The sequence below is a fragment of the Cimex lectularius genome, unplaced genomic scaffold, assembly GCF_000648675.2.
Source record: "Cimex lectularius strain Harlan isolate CLEC.00 unplaced genomic scaffold, Clec_2.1 scaffold52, whole genome shotgun sequence".
Lineage (NCBI taxonomy): Eukaryota > Metazoa > Arthropoda > Insecta > Hemiptera > Cimicidae > Cimex > Cimex lectularius.
In genome coordinates, this window is record NW_019392742.1 from 998892 (window position 1) to 1019821 (window position 20930).

Consider the following 20930-nt stretch of genomic DNA (forward strand, 5'->3'; position numbering starts at 1 on the left):
GGAAAACAGCGAAACTACGCGGACCAAATCAATGTTCAAAGGCATCAGCCTGCTTTTACAACTGAAGTCAGTTGTACCGAAGTTTTTCCATTGCTAGATAGAAAATCACGAAACTACGCGGAGCATATCTATGTTCAAATACAGTTATATACTCCTAAAGGCAGTTAAGAGACTATTACGTCCTAATTATATTTGTTGATCGCTCGATCAAAACAACAAACAAACAACAGCTCTACTTATTTTTTTTGTCTATTGCTCGTTTATAGAATGCAAAATTATGCTGACCAGATCCGTGTTCAAAGGCATCAGCCTGCTTTTAATCATACAGCTGAAGTCAGTTCTACCGAAGTTTTTCTATTGCTAGATAGAAAATGACGAAACTATGCGGATCAGATCGATGTACAAATGCATCTGCCAATTTTTAATGGCAGTTAAAATACTTTTGTTAGTTATGACGGAATTATGCGATTGCTCGATGGAAAACAGCGAAACTACGCAGACCAGATCAATGTTCAAATCAGCTACATACTCCATAAGCCAATTAAGAGACTGTATTACGTTCTAAATATATTAGTTGATTGCTCGATCACAACAACAAACAAAACATTGCATATGATTAAAACATTGTATTCAGCTCTAATTTTTTTTTTTGTCTATTGCTCGTTTATAGACTGCAAAATTATGCTGACCAGATCGGTGTTCAAAGGCATCGGCCTGCTTTTAATCATACAGCTGATGTCAGTTCTACCGAAGTTTTTCCATTTCTAGATAGAAAATAACGAAACTATGCGGACCAGATCGATGGACAAATGCATCTGCCTATTTTTAATGGCAGTTAAAATACTTTAGTTAGTCATTATTGGATTTTGAGATTGCTCGATGGAAAACAGCGAAACTACGCGGACCATATCTATGTTCAAATACAGTTATATACTCCTAAAGGCAGTTAAGAGACTATTACGTCCTAATTATATTTGTTGATCGCTCGATCAAAACAACAAATAAAAAATTCCAATTATTAAACATGGTATTCAGCTCTACCTATTTTTTATTGCTCGTTTATATATAGCAAAAATATGCTGACCAGATCAATGTTCAAAAGCATCAGCCTGCTTTTATTCATACAGACTGAAGTTAGTTCTACCGAGTACAAATGAATCTGCCTACTTTTTAAGGCAGTTAAAATACTTTAGTTAGCCATGACTGGATTTTGTGATTGCTCGATAGAAAACAGCGAAACTACGCGGACCAGATTAATGTTCAAATACAGCTATATACTGCAAAAGGCAGTTAAGACACTGCATTACGTTCTAATTATATTTGTTGATTGCTTGACAAAACAACACACAATGTATTCAGCTCTACCTATTTTTTTATTGCTCGTTTTTATGCAGCAAAAATATAAAAATATGCTGACCAAATCAATGCTCAAAGGCATAAAGCTAATATCTGTTAAAGAACATTATTCAATTTTAGAATTTTTGATTGTTCGTTTATAAATGGTAAAAATATGTTTAGCAGAGCAATGTTCAAATGCATCCATGCTACTAATCATGCATAAAAGACTATCGTAAGTTGTACGTCGATATTTTCATTGATCGATGGAAAACAGCGAAACTATGCAGACCAGATCGATGTTCAAATACAGCTACCAGACTGCATCTAGTATTCCATGCCAGTATTGTCTGGCAATAGGTATACCTTTAATTTTTAAAAATCCTCCCAACCAAATACTATCTCTTCCTGCTTATTTTTACTTATTCCAAGTAAAACATGAGAACGAAACAAGCTTTTAGTAATAATGGGTGGTGTCCGCCAGGAAACTTCTAGGACCAATCTTGAAGTCACGCGACACGCAGTGAAATGACTGAACATCAAGCTCTCGAATCTGCTTTCTATATTTCAGTTTAAACTTTAATAAAATAATAAGAACAGCAGTAGTAGAACCATTTTTTTTTTCGTTATGATCTAGCATATTAGCCATGGTGACAATTCTTATATGTGTGACCATGTTGACATATAAAAATAATTGTAACGTCTTTCGCTGTTCTAAGACTTAAATTTGATCAATCAATAGAAAATCAAAATTGGAATGAATATTTATGTGCAAGAATGAAGGTTTTGTTTTAAACAGCTACCGATAAATTTAAAAAAAATATTTAGCCATGTTTAAAAATATCGAATTTATCTTTTTTTAGGGGAAAATAAGGTGATAAGGGTTTTATACTAAGAAACGGATAAAGCTTCTGTTGTATTAGTACAATCTTATCAGTTAATAATAAGCTTTATTTTTTTTGTAGAGTATTATTTCATTGATTTTTTTCGAGTTTTAATTGGTACCGTGACATTTCACAGCCTCTTGGTGCCGATCTGTGTCGAGTGGTACTTGAAAGGCTTTTACCCTTATCTGATAATTCATGGCCGAGTCGGTTCACCAATTCACACCAGAACACATTGGAAATATGGTCATAAGTGGACCAGGAAATGGCCCGATCCGGAAAACTCGTTAATTAACCCGCCCTTTCTTTCGCTATCTCTTTTTCCCATTGTCGTGACAGTCTGGGCAGGTTGGGGTTATCAGGTCAAAAGAAAACGGAATGGAAAAGAGAGATGCTCTTTGTGCCGCTTTCCTTTGATTAACAATTAAAATAGCTCAGCTTAGGAGGATTTTTTTTTTTAATTCAAAATTCACACGTTTAAAACGCATTATTATGTTTTGTAGCTTTATCGACCAACTTATGCAGATAATGTTCTCTTGGTTGTTATCACGGATGTGGTCAAAGAAATATATTTTTAATTTTATTAGGTTTCGTGGTCCGCTTGACCAAATAAATTATTTTCAATTAATTAAGGTTTTGGTTGAAATAAAAAGTCAGCGTGACAAGCGGGATTCGAACCCACGACCTTCGGCTAAATACGCCGCCTCTATACCACTTGAGCTATCGTGAGTTGAAAAACTGAAAAAAGGAGGGACAATTAATAAAAGAGTGGGGTTGAGATGGGAAATTGGCGTCCCAGTGGATCGAAGTCACGATGGCTCAAGATGCAAAGAGCAAGTCGTGGGTTCGAATCCCGCTTGTCACGCTGACTTTTTTATCTCAACCAAAACCTATATTTTTAATTTTTAACTTTTGCCTATCTTTCGGAACTTTAATTGTATCTTCTTAAGGTCTTTACAAAAGGATATATTATACATTTTAATTTTGCCCAATTTAACGTCAAATATATATTAGAACAAGACATACATTTATGTACTTACTGATTCTTGGTCAGAAGTATAAAAAATTTAAATTCTTCTATTTTCACGTCAACATTGAAAATCGTTTCACTTTATTAATCTCGTTTTCAACTATGAAATGACTAGACTGGTTTTTAGCTTTCTTTGACCAAATCCCTGATAAGAACCAAGAACCAATTGTTATGATATGTACAAATTTCTTTGATTTCTGTTACCAAATGAGAAACCTTTAAAACTTCACATCTTCGTTGAAATTAAGGTGAAAGTTCAACATTGGTAGATTTTCTAGGTTCATTAAGATAAAATGAAACAACTTCTCAAATGATAAAGCTTTTGGGATATTTATAGATCGGTTTCGCATTTTACTACTGACCACATGGGACACAATACGTTAATTTAACTGCGGGTCATTAACATAATTTGTGTGATATTACAAGTAGGTAAATTATTGAATTATGGTTATTGATGGATTGACTGGGATCGCCTAATTCTGCTGGTTGCGGTTTACCACTCGACAATTACTCCTACGTCTATACAAACATTGAACTTTTCTATTTCGTTTGAATAATGTGGCGAATAAGCGATTTGAATATTGCTGGGTCCACCGAATTCGCTAGTTTCTGTTTGATACACTTGACAGGTGAAATTTTAATATTTATGATTCAATCCGTTTCTCATTGCAATTTGGTCGTTTTCGGTCAGGCTGAGCCCTGATTCGTCCGGTTTTGCCTCACCCTGCTTATAACCCTGACTGACCTTGACATCAGAAAATGCATAAACACGTCTGTCAAACGATTACAACTAGGTAAACAGGCCGTGATGAATGAATGAAAATGTAGAAGAAATCTAAATCTTTCGAAGAATTTTGGAAAAATTTACCTATATGTCAATGCTCTTCAGATGCTTTACAGCACAAAAAACAAAATAACTATCATGTTTTAATTGGTCAGAAAGATCCGTATATGTTTAGCGTTCATAATTGACCATGTTTATTATTTCAATTAATTATTCTTTGTATCTAAGGTCTTGGTTGACATTAAAAAGTTAGCGTCACGAGCGGTTCTTATAAATATTTATTATTAAGAAAAATCGGAGATAGGTTAATACTTGGAATCTTAGTACTTTCTGTGGGAGAACTTGGTGGATTGCCGTCTTACTCCCTGCTTATAACCCACACACCACATATTAAAATCAAGATGAAAAGGACCTCAATGCCTTGGCCATGGACGCGACGAACCTTAAACATTTTTTTATGACAGACAACACGATCAAAATAAATTGCGAGCCAATTGTACCGAAGATGACGATAAGCAGAAAAATAATGTAGCGATTTGCAGGTCCACCGAATTTTGCTACTCGCTGTTTTTCAACACTTACACCAAACTTTATCAATCTTTACAAAAAACTTATTTCGTCACTTTTAATATGCTTTGAACTTAAAACCTTTGCAGTGTTTTGAACATCAGCCAATTAATTGGGTTCGCAAAATTTCGTTGATTGTGGGCTGTCACTCCCAAAAATCCAAAAGAATTGACATATTGTTTGATTTTATATGTAGTCAACTGAAATTTTAACATCATGAATTAGTCCGAAAATGCTTGCTAGCGCCGATCAATCGATCAGAAAAAACCACGGAAAATTGGATCGTCTGGTCTAAAAAAACGCTGTTTTCAATCTAATAAACAAAAAATGTAGGTAGAGCTCAATACAGTATTTTAACAGCCATTACAAACAGTCAGCTGTATTTTAAAATTGATCTAGCCCGCATAGTTTCGCTGTTTTTGATCAAGCAATCAACATATTTACGTACAACCTAATACAGTCTTCTAAGAAGCTTTAGGATTATATAGCTATATTTGAACGTTGACCTGGTCCGCATACTTTCGTTGTTTCTAACCGAGCAGCCAAGTACAAGTGACTATCCCCTTTTATCTACCATTAAAAGCAGGCAAATGCTTTTGAAAATATAGATCTATGCCACATTGTTCTGCTGTTTTCGAAAGAGCAATCAGCAAATTTAGGTAGGAGGTAATAAAGTCGCTTTCAGGAGTATATGAACATTGATCTGGTCTGCACAGATTCGCTGTTTCTAATAGAGTAACGGAAACAGCCTCGTACATCTGACTTTCGTATTTTATCTACCATTAAAAGCTAGCACATGCTTTTGAATATAGATCTAGACCACATTGTTCTGCTGTTTTCGAAAGAGCAATCAACAAATTTAGGTAGGAGGTAATACAGTCGCTTTTGGGAGTATATAGCTTTATATGAACATTGATCTGGTCCGCAGTGTTCCCCTTTTTCTAATGGAGCAACAGAAACACCCTCGTACATCTGACATTCGTCTTTTATCTACCATTAAAAGAAGGCAAATGTTTTTAAAGAACGAACTGGTCCGCATAGTTTCGCGCTTATATTTTCTTTTCGCTAACAACCATCTAAAATTTACTTTGTAGGATCAAATTGATCATGATTTGTTGTACAATATTGTAAGATATGAACTGCTATCTTTATGTTTTACAAAGGCAAATTACCAAGAAGATGATTTAATTTTAGGCGCTTAATGAGTCTAGCTCCCAAATTAAGAGACAGCCCACTCAAGTTTTTCAGGAGGTGCCCGACTGTTTTTCTAATTGTCTTATTTCGCTAGTTTTTCCTATTGTTTGAATACTATTTAAAGTTTAGTTTGATATTTTTGAACTTAAACTTAGTGTTGGGATTGTTTGATGTCGTGAAATAAAACGATTTGATTCACCGACTCTCATGTTCGGCTGGACCGTTTTCTCTCTCTCCAAGTCACGACAATGCCGGTGTCGGGTTGCCCGCTGAAAGGTCGTAATTCCATCTGCCTCTTTATTTCCCTTTTTAATAAATACACATTAAATCCAGCAATTGTGATATAAAAAAAAGGAACAATGTATTGTGTTATGAGGGAAGAATGTGGGCGGGGACCAGGTGGCTGAACCCAGCCAGGCCAACTGCTCATTAAACCACAAAGAATGTAAAACAAGGTCGTGTTGCCCAGATATAAGATATAATCTGGGCGGGAGATTCGCCAGGTTGGACGAGAAGAGGGGAATCCCAACAGATCACTTTTGTATTCTAGGAATGGAATTAAAATACATTTCTGATACTTTTTGCAAAAATAGATACCCTATCGTTAATCTTAGAGTAATAACACCTTCCTGATCTGAACAACAGAGGAGATAATCGTATAAAATAAGGATCAAGATTATTTGACATAGGATCAGCTCACACAGTCCTACATTTTTTTCAGCCAATTACACGGATGACTATTAACTACGATTAAAAAAAACATTAGGCAACGAGCAATTATAATTGAAAAATCGTCTGTCCTCAAGGAAAGCGAAACTAGGCGGACCGAAGGTGATTGGAGTGATTATTTATCAAAAGCTCAATTAGGAAATATAATTAGTAATCGTTAACCATATAAAACTTTGTATAAATTAATACGATGTACAACCTACTACAACGGAAGTGAGAATAGGCGAACCGGAAATAGACAGTATCAAGACTACATAGACTAGGTTTATACTGCTTGAATTACAGACTGAATAAAATGTTATGTTTTGAGAATTTTCTTTGGGAATGCGGATAATGAATGTTATCGGTATTTAGGTCCGTCGATCCTCGCTGGTTTGGTCTGTCAGATGCGTGTTGGCGTCTCGCCATCTACATTTGTGGATCGGTGTATTTCGTGTGAAGTTTTTACTTACTTTAGTCAGATAGGAGATTTTCAGTAGGTATTCGGATTGTACGTGGTCTGATGTGTACAAGATGTATGACCGTTTATAATCAATTTATAATTGTAGACTGGTAGTTTTTGATATATTTGGTCATTGAATTTGTATTGCCTCTCCCTGTTTATAACCCAGACTGACCTTGGGGCGAAATTTACAAACGCATCTGTCAAACCAATACAAGAGATAAACAGGCCAGGATGGATCATCAATACGAAGACGAAATATCTGCACATAAGTGTGAAAAAATTGTCAACCTACATAACAAAACTAAAAGAAAAGAAAGAACAGCTTAAAATGATGTATTTTTAATATAAAATTATTAACTGCCTGTCATTGGAGTAAATGTTCTGATAAATAATTTTTATTAACTAATAAAGGAGATAATTTGTATGAATGTCAGTATTATTTTTTGTACAGGATTGTATTATGCATTGGTTAAACGTGCATTTTAAGAACCGCAAAAACAGGCAAGCCGTCTTATGAGGTGGATTTCCGTCTTGCCTCACCCTGCTTATAACACTAACCACCTTTGAAAATTAAGAAGAAAAGGTACCAGGTCACCCATTCGTGACAAACCATAAACGTCTCCTTTTCTTTTTCTTATCATAGTCAATTCGTTTAAAATAAAATGAGAATCAGTAGATGCGTATCGTTAAATGTACTGAAGATGTCGGGAAGTCAAAACCAGTTTGACGGATCGAAACAGCGACCATGCAGCTCGACGATTTGGATCAAAATAATTTGATAAAATATTAGACTATACAGTTTAAAGTTAATCAGAAACATTCCTTATGTTATTTTTTGCGGAAGAAACTAACTACTATGTAATAAAATTGACAAGTAGAAAAAATGCTGTTGGACCACAACAAAAGCGAAAACCGGAGAGAGCGGACCGGAAATAGAAAGATCAAGCAAAACTATTTGACAAATGATCACTACAGCCTACTAACATAATCAAATCTGCCCTTTATATTACATATAACAATATAGATAACAACTTACTACGATTACAACTGAGTAGCTGAATAAAAAATCCGTTCGTTTTGAATAGGTACGAGTTCTGACGGAAGTGATAATGATCATTATTATTTTATAAAATATCAGTTTGTACGCTTAATAATAATATGAAAGTGGAAAGTTTATGGGCCGACAAATAGCTGGGGGCCGTCTTCTGCGTGTTTTCCTTCGTATTTTGTTTTAAAGTGCAGCCATTTTAGCGTCTCGATCTTGTTTCTGACTCTCTGCTTTTAAATGATCTTAGAAATGCTAGCTTCTCGTATGTACCTCAGGTTGTCAAATACAGAATAGAAACAAAACTTGCAATGCTACACATCTATGTGATACACATCACTACAAACATAGAAGTCGGGTCACTCCCCCAGAATACGCGATATTCCTCGGGGCGGGGTTATAAGCAACCCATTCCTTTCACGCTAATAAATTACATTCATTCCAATACATTAATACAAACACAACACTCGATAGAAGAGTAAAAGTAAAATTAAAAAGTTTACGCCTTTATTTTAAATATGAACTGTCTATCTCAAACGACGAACAATAAATTACATAAAACCATTAAAATAAACAAAAAGTAAGAATGGCGTTAGGATAGGCCCTTGCATAACTCCCATGTTAATTCATAGCAATCGGTACTTTTTATTTAATTCAATATTCCAAAGCTTTATATTATTTATTATCGATATATCAAATGACGACATTTACATGTAATAAACTCAGTAATACAAAGCAGGAGTAGCAATGGGCTTAGGATAACTTATTTTACTTACGAACTGTCTATCAAATCATTGATAGAATATCAATATTACGATTATGATATAATAATTATATGATATATAATATATTATTATATAATAATTATATGATATATAATATTTATCATCATAAAATCATTAAAATTAAAAAAGGAACAAGCAAAAAAAGGAAAGAAGGTTTATTTTATTTATTAACTATCAAATGACGAACCTTAAATCTAATAAAATCATTAATACAAAGCAAAAGTAACAATGGGCTTAGGATAGTTCCTTACATAATCTCCATGTTTATTTCATTATACAGGGTGAATTGCTACTCGTGCTACAAACTTCTCCAGTAGATTCTTCACCCTAAAATGAACAAAAAAGTTCATATTGTCCATGGTCCGATTCTCAACCATTTCAGAGTAATTTCGCTTTTNTGAGCATCTCGATCTGGTTACTGACTCTCTGCTTTTACTTGTATATTACGTCGTTATTTTAAAAAGCTAGCCTCTTGTTAGCACCTCAGGTTGTCAGTTTAAGAATAGATACACAACATACAATACATAACATATATATCGCCACAAACATAGAAGTCTGGTCACATTCACTCCCCAGAGTACTCGATATTCCTCGGCGCGGGGTTGAACCCACTCCACTCTCGCTAATAACTTCTTTTACTCTCCAGACGCCACACACTCACCCCCAGAGTACTCGATATTCCTTGGGGCGGGGTTGAACACACTCCATTCTCGCTAATAACTTACTTTTATCTCCAGACATCACACCCTCACCCCAGAGTACTCGATATTCCTCGGGGCGGGATTGAACCCACTCCACTCTCGCTAATAACTTCTTTTACTCTCCAGCCGCCACACACTTACCCCCAGAGTACTCGATATTCCTCGGGACAGAGCTTAATAGTAATCAACCTCGAGCGTAAATATACGATTATAACTGGCACGCAGAGTACAATGCCATCGGAATGGTAGCGAGCATAAGCCGGATATGATTAAAATCATGATTATGTGCCAAAAGATGATTTAGTGCAATTACCCCAAAGAAAACTATTTTATTATTAAACGGAGAATGTTTACGACTGGTCGGAATAAAATGCTGTTGGAAACTTTTGAACGAAATAGAAAACTTTTGACCGGTCAGGATCAATAATTGACAAAAAATTAGTTAGTACAACCCATTATTTTTTAATTCATGCTTTGTTTTTATGTTTAGGAAATAAAAAAACATAAGCGCGCGTATGCAATTACGGTTAGCAAGTTCTATTGAAAAGGCCCAGCCTCAGATCTAGGAGATCGTAGATGGTCTTTTTTGATAATTTGATCGAAGTTCATCGACACGCTGTCCATTTAGCTTTACATTTACCCTTCTTCGAAACCATCTTGGATTTGAGAAAAGTCAACCTCAAGATACAAAGAATAAAGATTTTGTTTTTATTTTAGGCCCTCCTGCTCTGTGTGATGGGAATACTTTTAATTTTTTTAGCCAAGAGCCATGTGCGTTCCAAAAATTGAATCTTTGCTTTTCGAAAAGGGAAACTCGATTTATCCTTAGCATTTCAATTAAAGAAGAATCCGGGATATCGGAACGGCTGCTTCATTCCAATCCGATATAGACGGAGATTGTGAATTCCGACGGCGAATGTTTCCTGCCCCAGTTACTGGTTGAATGAAAGAGGACTCTTGTCCCGTTTTACAAGGGTTTCCATTACAACTCCAAACGGATTGCCAAGTGGTCCAAAAATTACAAAAAAAAGTCAATTTTTATCGGTAAACAATTGGGAATCTAGATTTTGCATATTATTTTTTAAATATTGACAACTTTATTTTTATTATTTGGAGATCGTGAGATGCGGTCTGGTGTGACGTAGGTTTTAGAAAAACATTTTCTTTATCGTGCCATCTTTTTTGAGATCATCTTCAGGGCCTGGGATTTATAAACGTTGTTTAAATATTACAAATACGTGTAGGATGTGCAAAAAATATAAATCCCAGGCCCTGAAGATGATCTCAAAAAAGATCGAAACGTCGGTACGATAAAGAAAATGTTTTTCTAAAACCTACGTCACACCAGAGCGCATCTCACGATCTCCAAATAATCATTGGCTAACGGTCACTAAACACCACGCGTTTTATTTTTCAATTTGTTTTATAACTTTTCCAAATCGGAAATACGATACAAAATAGAAAAGTGTAAAATTATAGGCAAAGAGCCCAAAATATGGTTTAGGATGACCTCTTGTGGGATAGAGGTCAAACGATAGAAAAACGACTTGAAGGTAATAGTGTCGAATATAAAGACACTATAATATGACCTACGATACTTCCTTTAGGAAAACTAGTAGTTATTTTGTTGCTATATTTGAACATTTTTTCAAATACTCTCCAAGAATATTATTTATTTATATAACAGGTAAATCCCCCAACTAGTGTAGTGTATATGCAGATAAATACTATAGACTGGTAGGTATCCTAAACAAAACCATACAATATACATATTATATTACATTTGGTACTATATACTAAACACATAACAAACCAAAAATTATTTTATAAATAAAACAAATTCCACTATTATTGATTAGAGTTTAGTAAATCTTTCCTTAGGTTATAATAGATGTATTAAGCAAATCAATATTCTCAAATTCGTCTTAATATTCTTAGGATCGGCTGATTTATAATGTAATTTTGCCTAATCACCATGTTTAACATGAAATAGGACCTTGAATGAAAATTAGGAACTTTAAACTTAAGTGGCACTCTCGACACGACACGCAAGAATGGCACAATTACACAGAAGACAAACACTTTGAGCCCTGAAGATGATCTCAATAAAAATCGAAACGTTGGCACGATAAAGAAAATGTTTTTCTGAAACCTACATCACATCAGACCGCAGCTCACGATTTCTAAATAAAAATTTAAACTTAAGAAGAAAAAGAAGAAGAAGAAAAATAACTTTATTCTGGGACTGGTGTCCCCTAAGAATAATATACATGAAATAAATGAAGGAAGTTCCTTCTATGAAGTCAAAAATAAAATTAAATAAAAATTTGATTGTGCTGAGAAAAACCGTCTAGAATATCATACTGGAAAATTAATAAATTCGTAGTGATGATCGACCAGAATGGAACCCACGTTGCTCATCAGGAATATAAGTTTTGAGTATAGGTGATAAAATATCATATATTATACTACCAAATATTTTTGCTACTATTGAAATTTTGGATATAGGTCTGTAATTGTCAGTCAATCTTTTGTCACCAGTTTTGTTTACTGGAACAACAAGATTGTGTAAGAAGCGATACAGGATTTTATAGTATATGAAAGCAAAAGTAGAACCTTGAGACACCAGTAGGTCAAGTTGAAAAAGTTTAAATTTTCTTATCAGATCTGGTTAATTCGTGTACTGAAAAAAGAAGACATATGATCACATTTATCTAAGGCTTCCCAAACTGTGGTCCACGCCGAACTTCGAGAAAAATTAATAATTATGAAAATAAACGTAAAATCAATAAATAAAATTTAAAAAATAATCACAATAAGTACTAAAAGTTTTTTTTTTATTTTGCTGCATCAGTCATTGTGTTCTCTACTGTCATGCTTTGTCTGTGAAACAAATGCGAGCATCTTTTAAAGAAGTATTGGATGAATCAGTTCGAATTATTAATTTTATAAAGTCACGGCCATTGAAGTCAAGACTTTTCACAATTCGTTCATCATTCCCTGCTTCTCCATACAGAAGTGAGGTGGCTGTCTCACGATCACAGGAATTTTCTTCTGGTTCTGAAGTTTATCTATTTGATGGACCAGAATGTCAAAGTGGCCAACGTTTTCAATAATGAATAACGGCAATGTATACCGTCGTATTTATCAGATATTTTCATGAAAATGAATGAGATGAGCTTTTCTTTGCAAGGGAAGGGTAAGACAACTTTCTATGTTAATGACAAAGTTCGCGCCTTCAAAAGAAAAGTTCAGTTTTGGTTTTAATCTGTTAAGAAGGATGAGATGGAGTGTTTTTATGTGTTAAATATTTGTTTTTTAAATAAAACGTACTGAGCATGCAAACGGCACATTGACTGTTGAAATATCAAAATTTGGAGATGTTTTTCGAGCACCACTTCCCAACAGCTCAAGACATAATGCTGCAAGACCATGAGTGGGTAGTCGTACTGTTTTCAGTACTGACAAAGCCGACCAGTCTATCTTTAAATTAATACGAATGTTTGATAGACATACTTCAGACTCCACTTTGAAATCTGCTTTCGAGTCCGATATTTACCCCTATTTTTGACTCCGACTGTAAAAAAAAATTTCAACCGATCGTTGAAAAAGCAAAACTTCATCCATTTGACACAACTTACCTATATGAATCCCAATTTTCTATTAATACAGCCACTATAACTAAATACCAAAGCTGTCTACTTGCTGAACCGGACATCCGTCTCCAGCTATCAAAAATTAAAACTAATATATGCAAATTGTGCAGGCTAAAACAACCTCACTCTTCCCACTAATTCATTAAATTATTACTTTTGAAATTGGCCCGAGTTTAGACATACTTAATGATTCCGTTCTGCAATTTGATTTTTATGCTCCAGAATCTGTATTTAAAGTTAAGTATGTCAATCTAATGTTTTGATTTAATAGTGATATCCCACCTAATTAGGAACGGACTAGCTAATTTAAAAAAATACATGAATGAGAGGGATCAGCCATGGATTTGGTTCTGTGAAAGGGGTCCGCAGGCTAACAAGTTTGGGAAGCCCTGATCTACGGAAAATGTAAAAGACTAACAGATTATCATATAAATTAGAAAATAACTGCTTCCCTACAATCTTTGACTAATTGTGAAACTCTTTCTTGAATTTAGGAGACCCAATAAATATGGTACGTATATTAGAGGGAAATTATAATAGTCTTTAGAGAAAAATTAAAGGTTTATGAGGCCTACTTCTGATCGGTGTATCCAGTAATCGAGAAATTAGTTACTCTGAGAATTTTAAGAACTATTTGGTGAAGTATGAGTTCGAGTACATACGATATACTAAAGTGAAATAAGAATAAGCGTTGTAGATGGAAACGAGTAAAGGGCCCAGGATTCTTCCTTGTGAGGCATCCGTTTATCCAATGATCGATAAGGTAGTCGGTTGCCCTGATTGCTTAAAGAATTGTTTCGGTATTAAGTGGTCGAGAAGGTGTATTACATTAGAGTGAACGTAGAATTGTCTTTAGGGTTGGAAAAAAGTAAAAGACAAAGTATTATTCCATGAGACAGAGAGAGAGAGAGAGAGAGAGAGAGAGAGAGAGAGAGAGAGAGAAAGAGTAAGAGTAGAATTATCATTCGGAAATCGTGAGATGCGGTCTGGTGTGATGTAGGTTTCAGAAAAACATTTTCTTTATCGTACCAAGTTTCGATCTTTATTGAGATCATCTTCAGGGATTTACAAACATTGTTTAAATTTAACAAATACATGTAGGATGTGGAAAAAGTGAATTTATACAATGCAAAAAATATTTTTTATATTCAATCAAAGTATTTCTACTCACGCAAAGTGTTTGTCCAAATAATGGCATAATTACGCAGAAAACATACACTTTGAGTGAGTAGAAATACTTTGATTGAATATAATAAATATTTTTTTCATTGTATAAATTTACTTTTTCCACATCCTACATGTATTTGTTAAATTTAAACAATGTTTGTAAATCCCAGGCCCTGAAGATGATCTAATAAAGATCGAAACGTTGGCCCGATAAAGAAAATATTTTTCTGAAACCTACGTCACACCAGATCGCATCTCACGATAATCATCGACTAACGGTCACTAATGACCACACACAGTAGAATTATCCTTACATGTGGAAACAAGTGAAGTATTTAGGCCTTTATTGTGATCAATGTATCGAATGATCGATGAAATCCACACATTGGAAGACCTGTTTTGTGCAGTCAGGAGGGAAAGTAGGATTGTGGTTGTAGATGGAATTACCTGTAGAATTATCTTTGTGAGCTATGATTGTCTGCACAATTATGAGATAAACAGAATTTTTGAAGCTCCTAGATAAAAATTTTGGCACGTGCACTTTGACAAATTTCTTTTAAGAGTATGTAGGAATACCAATTTTTTAACTTTGATTTTGGTATTGATAAAGGGTCCTGTGAAATATTGTTTTACCTCATTCCCATGTTTAGACATGTTCTTTCGTTTGGCTTATAATGACCGATGTCAGAAAGTATAATTTAGGATTGGTTTCACTACTCCTTAAAAAGTACATCGTAGGCGAAAAACAGCCATAAATAACACGAGACATGTTTAATTCTGAAAACATTACTGATTCTTTACAAACAAAAGAATATTTAAAAAGAGTAGGAGTAAACGGTTAACAGTGTAGGATCTCTTTTGTAAAAAACCCATAAAAGAATGACTAAAATAGTTATGTTTCCTTGTTCATTCGAGGTCAAATGAATTTTATTTGTTTCACTGATGGGCCCAAATTATTTCTTAATGTTTGATTATTGTCTTGGGTCGAATTTACAAGATAACAAAGTCTTCTTTTTGATTTTTTCAGGGACTTACGACCGGCCAGCCTGGACAAGGGTCAGGAGGCGTGCAGACTGCGCATCTACGAACTTTACGCCTGGGGAGGTCCACTCCTTATCGCCGGTATCGGCGCGATTTTCGACCACCTGCCCGACAAAGGTCACAACCTGATCAGGCCCAGGTTCGGAGAGCACAGGTGTTGGTTTTACGGTAAGTCAACAATGGAGTAACATGACAAGGGTGGAACAGGGGCGTAAGTGGTACGTGGGATGCGGAAGAACGCCTTCTACGACCCGAAGACATGTTTCAGCCTCATTAATTATTCATTTTGCCCTATTTTGACTTTTTGTTAATCGGGTGAAATAACTTTATTATTTCGAGAGCTCTCTCCGGACAATGGAAAATGGGTGGTGAAGACGGAAATTCCATACTGCGACAGATGATTAAATCAAATACAATTAACGTTTATGCTGTTCCTAAAATAACTACCACCCCTATTTATTTATTTTTTCTTTTATGATTCTCCATACACAAAACGACTCTTACTCTTAAATTATCTGACCATCTGGGACATAATAAAAGTTAGGGTGGGCTATTAAAAAAGCCTTATTGAGCGTCAGAAGAATCGTTAAACATGTATCGATTCTATTCTTGATGTATTTTTCTTTCACACACGTTTCTTTCATGTAATCTCTTCCAACCATTCTTATTTAAAGATATTCTTAAAGATGAAAATCCTGTGGTTTTGGAGTTTATCTGGCCGTTTACTTTTGAAAATTTACTTTTCTTTTCGTTTAACTTTCATCTGCAACTGCAAAATGTAAGAAATCAAGAAAAACACACGGGCATAACCAATAAGCACAGCGAGGATAAGCGGACCAAGACAAGCATGGACTGCCGTATTGTTGAACAAATCTGAAGGAACAGGATCATTAAAAGAATATATCATTTTCAACATTTGAAATCATTCTATATTTTTTCTGACAGACACGTTCTTCCGCGAATGCCTGCATGTCTCTGATGCGATCATTCTTATTGAAGATATTGAAAAAAGGAAAAACACGAAAATCCTGTGGTTTTATGGTTTTCTGTCCTTCTAACATCCATTTAACCTTAACCTGAACCTACAGCATCTCAAAAAGCAAGAAAAATATATAGACTATCGATTTTGAAACATAACCAATAAAATGACGAGGAAAAGCGGACCAGGACAAACATGGACGGCCATATTTTTTAACGAATCTGAAGGACCATTACAAGAATATATTATTTTCAACATTTGTTTGGCAAAATCTTTCTATACTTTTTCTGAGAGACCCGTTTCTTCTTCGGGTGAGTGTCTGCATGTCGACTCATGCGAATGTTCGTATTTAAGGCATTGAAACAAGGAAAAAACAAGAAATCCTGGGGTTTTGTGGTTTTTCTTTCCTTCTAACTTCCATTTAACCTTAACCTGAACCTACAACATTTAAAAACAATAAGGAAAATATACAGAATATCGATTTTGGAAGCATAACCAATAACACATCGAGACCAGGACAAACATGTTTAACCATTAGAAACCATTAGAGGAATCAATAATTTTCAACTTTTTTTGCCAAAATTTTCTATGCTTTTTCTGTCAGGCACGTTTCTTCTTCGGTGAGTGTCTGCATGTCGCCTCATGGGAACATTCTTATTTAAGACATTGAAACAAGGAAAAAACAAGAAAATGGTTTTGAAATTTTTTTGTCCCTTTAACTTCCGTTTTACGATCATTTGAACCTACAGCATCCAAAAAAGTAAGAAAAATATACAGACTATCGATTGTTGAAGCATAACCAATAAAAACATCGAAGATAATTGGACCAGGACGAACATAGACTGCCATTTTGTTGAACAAATCTGGAGGAACGAAACCATTCGAGGAATTTATAATTTTGAACATTTTTTTGCCCAAATTTTCTACACTTTTTCTGTCAGACATGTTTCGTCTTCGGTCAGTGTCTGCATGTCATGCTATCATCCTTGTTTAGGATATCCTGGGCAAAATATATTTTTTAGGCTTTTCTGATTGTTTACGTTTAACAACTCCATTTTCTCGTTTCATTTTTCCTAAAACCTTAAAAACTCATGAATGTTGGAAAAACAATAAGCAGACATCTTAAGATTGTAGCAATTTGACCACAAATGGGGGATTTAAACGTACCAGGACGATTAAAGAATATCACAGTGCTTAAAAAATCTGCTCTTCAGGGCATCCATTAATCCAAAAGGTAATCCATTATTTGCCAGTAGCAAATTGTTAAACGATTTTTTTTCTTTTTTTGCTGTTTATCTGACGTTTCTACTCCAATTCATTGTCTGCGTGACAACCAACTGCGATCGTCTTTATCTAGAATATAGACTGGTCAAACACAAAATTCCGTGGTTTTTAAGCTAGTCTTTGGTTCATGATAATGATGCTGATAAGAAGATACGGGAAACCGGGTTTTGTGTTCTGGCTTATTTGACTTTTCCTACTTCCTTGATTCAGTACAATTGATCCGATCCTTATTTCAAGAAGAAGTAGATAGAGACTATCGTTAATGCAATACTTTTTTTTCGATTTTCTTAATACCCTGGGTTCATTCCACCTCATTACATAACCATATAAATCATCATTGAATATACCAATGATTTGTTTTCTCAGATGCCAATGGCAGATATAGAGCCCTACTACTCCCCTGAGTTTTAACCTGTGTAACTGTGTAGCAATGAGTTTGGCAGTTTTAGCGAGGGTTCTTTATTCAAGAGTCACGATGTCTATAATATACTCTTGTAATTTGTCTGCTTGTTCATCGCCCAGAATTTCTTTGTCCCTGACACCCAAGATATTATCAGGTGGTTACCCAGCGTTTTTTTTGGAGATTTTAGATGCATTCACCGAATGCTTTTGATGGAACCTGTTTGTTCATTGCCCCTGTGATTTGCCAGTCTTTGCACACTACCTGGTTGTTTGGGTAGCTTGATTTTGTTTTACTTTACTCCACCAGTTTGAGCCATAGGATGTCCTGGTCTTTTTACTTCCGTTTATGGCCTAATTTTTGGTTTTAGTTGCAAAGATTTTCTTAGGGTTTTTCGTGTGGCCATTGTCTTGTCGTCTATTTGTTTACTCGTGAAACATCACACAACACTCACGCATTGTTTACTTGAAATAGCTGGAGCAATATAAACGTATTTCATGTGATTAAAGTTTCAACATAATCATTTTTAGTATATTTTGCATTTTAACCAAAATTCGTTAAAAGTGAAATAATTGTATTAAGTTTAATATTTTTAAAATTTTCACCACATACTACGCCATGCAATTTTTTTTTTTTTTTTTTTTTTTTTCGTGGTGTTACAAATCCGCGCGGTTGAGTACTTAATGTCTTACATATTTTTACATGAGATAAAAACCGTTAATAAAAAAACTTTTGCAACCTCATTGTGTGTATCAATCGGCACCGTTACTCACGCGGATGTATCATTACTGATCATTTCTGGTTCGCATATCCTGTATTTTTTATATATATTTTTTTTTTGCGGTTGGACGCATCCGCTTTCACGCCACCATGAATGAGACAATAACGCTATTAAAAACTGTTTTATGGTTTTTTTTTTATTCTGTTCATTTATTTTATGCTGAGTCTTGACTGAAAACGTCATTTCGAAATAAGTGACTGTTTGCGTGTTGGCAGAAGAAAGCATAACAAGCCAGTTGCTTGAAGTGTTTCAGAATTTCTTGAGCATTTTACTCAGCACGTCCAAATATAATTGAGCTGATTTTGATGGGAAAACCAAACTGAACATTATTAGTCATGGATTGAACAGAAAATAGTGCCACAACGTCAGCGTTTTGCTGTTCAAATCTTTATAAATCTTTCTGTAGACATTGTTAAATAAGCAAAGAGTCAGGTTTTTATGGTTCGTTAAAAACTCTTGTATTGGTAGAAAATTATGGATGATAATCTTTATCCTCCGTAGGGAAATGTTTCTAACAGTGCGATATCAAGATGATCAAACTATTAATGTCTGTCTATATAAAAAGCGCTAACAGTGCGTAGTTTTTCCATTTATAATTTGTGCTTATATTTTTGGCTAGTTTACCCAAACATTGTTGTTACTTACCCATCCCTTAACTTACCATAGGGTCTATTGTATGTATCTGACGCATCTCACAAGGGCGCACTTTTAGTCCCCTCCTTTATACCATTTATACAGCCGACTTTCCCATACATTCCAACACTTACCTATGCATATGACACCGCAATTCTTCTAACCGGAATCCTGTCCAAGCAACCTTCAACATCCCAAGAACACCTTAAGTTTGTCAAAGACTGGTGCAAAAGCTGGACGAAAGGATTGAATGAAGAAAAATGCACCCAGTTTATATGTAAATTGAAAAGGAAAAAAAAAACTTGCCCTCCACTTTACATCTACAACAAGAAACTATCAATTTCCACTCAAGTCATTAAGGATAGCAGATATCGAATCCCCACGCAACCTAAGAGAAAAGAACTCTACAGAAAACTCGGACAACAGTTTTGACAAAAATTTTAGTACTGAAATCTGTTTTGACTGACAAACTCTACTTATTTTATAGAAGACATTACTGAGCCCTCTGTGGGCATACAAACGGAACTGTGAGGGCAAAACCATCCAAATCCTTCCAGTTAAAAGCCTTCAGAAAAATAGTCAAAGCTCTTTAATACATCACCAACCTCACTGTGCACAATGACGTCAATATTATTTTTGTCAAAGAATCATATTGCTCAAGCCTTATTTTCCCATCCTGTGAAACGCCATGTCGCCTTAATAGACGATGGCCTCGATACCCATTCGCCCCTCAATCTCAGATATTGTTTGTATTGGCTTGTTTTTGTTAACCTGTGCCCCTGAGTATATATCATATTGAACTTAAGAAAAAAACACACACAAAATTTTTAATATGCATTTTTAAATTTAAAGGCTTCAAATAAGTTATTTAAAAAAAAAAACCTTCTTACCTCATACAATGAATATGCGATATGCATTGATTATTACAGAAAAAAAATGGCTATGTGGGCTATATTTTATAATTTATTAGCCTCATCAATAACAGCGTTTGTTGTAATAAGCTATTTCCTTCTCAGCATGTACTTTTTAATCAAAATTCATCTAAAAATATCTCTCTTTTTGGTGAATTGCTTTTTTATGAAAAGGTAATTTTGAATTCTAATTGACCAACTAACTGGTTTTTTGTTATGTAATCATTTGTTTATATTCCTGAATTATTTTTACAATTGACTCGCTATTTTTGAAATGTATTGAGCTATTGAAGGCATACCACCAACAGAAATGCCGTCTTTTAAATTCCTTTGTACGTACCCATCTAGCACCTAAGTTATGAGTCGGCTGGCTCAATTTACTTTTAATCAGAACGTGAATTATAATACTATATTATTTTATTTGACTAATAATTTTGTCAATTTTTTTTTACTAAAAAAATGTTTAACTTTGTACTTCCTAAAAAACATAGATTTTCATGATATAGTACAAGTAAACTTATTCAAAGCGACTCCCACTCTCTTTACACGAAAATAAAACCCCTTTGATCAGCAAAAATA

The 20930-nt window shown here is 34.6% G+C and overlaps 1 protein-coding gene across 1 annotated transcript in view; it reads left to right on the forward strand.

The window, feature by feature from the left end:
• Positions 1-20930, forward strand: part of LOC106664904 (probable G-protein coupled receptor Mth-like 1) — a 101581-nt gene that overhangs the window by 78800 nt on the left and 1851 nt on the right. The window contains exon 3 of the mRNA XM_014390976.2: positions 15350-15531. Within this exon, the coding sequence (XP_014246462.1) occupies positions 15350-15531 (182 nt within the window). The remainder of the gene's footprint in view (positions 1-15349; positions 15532-20930) is intronic.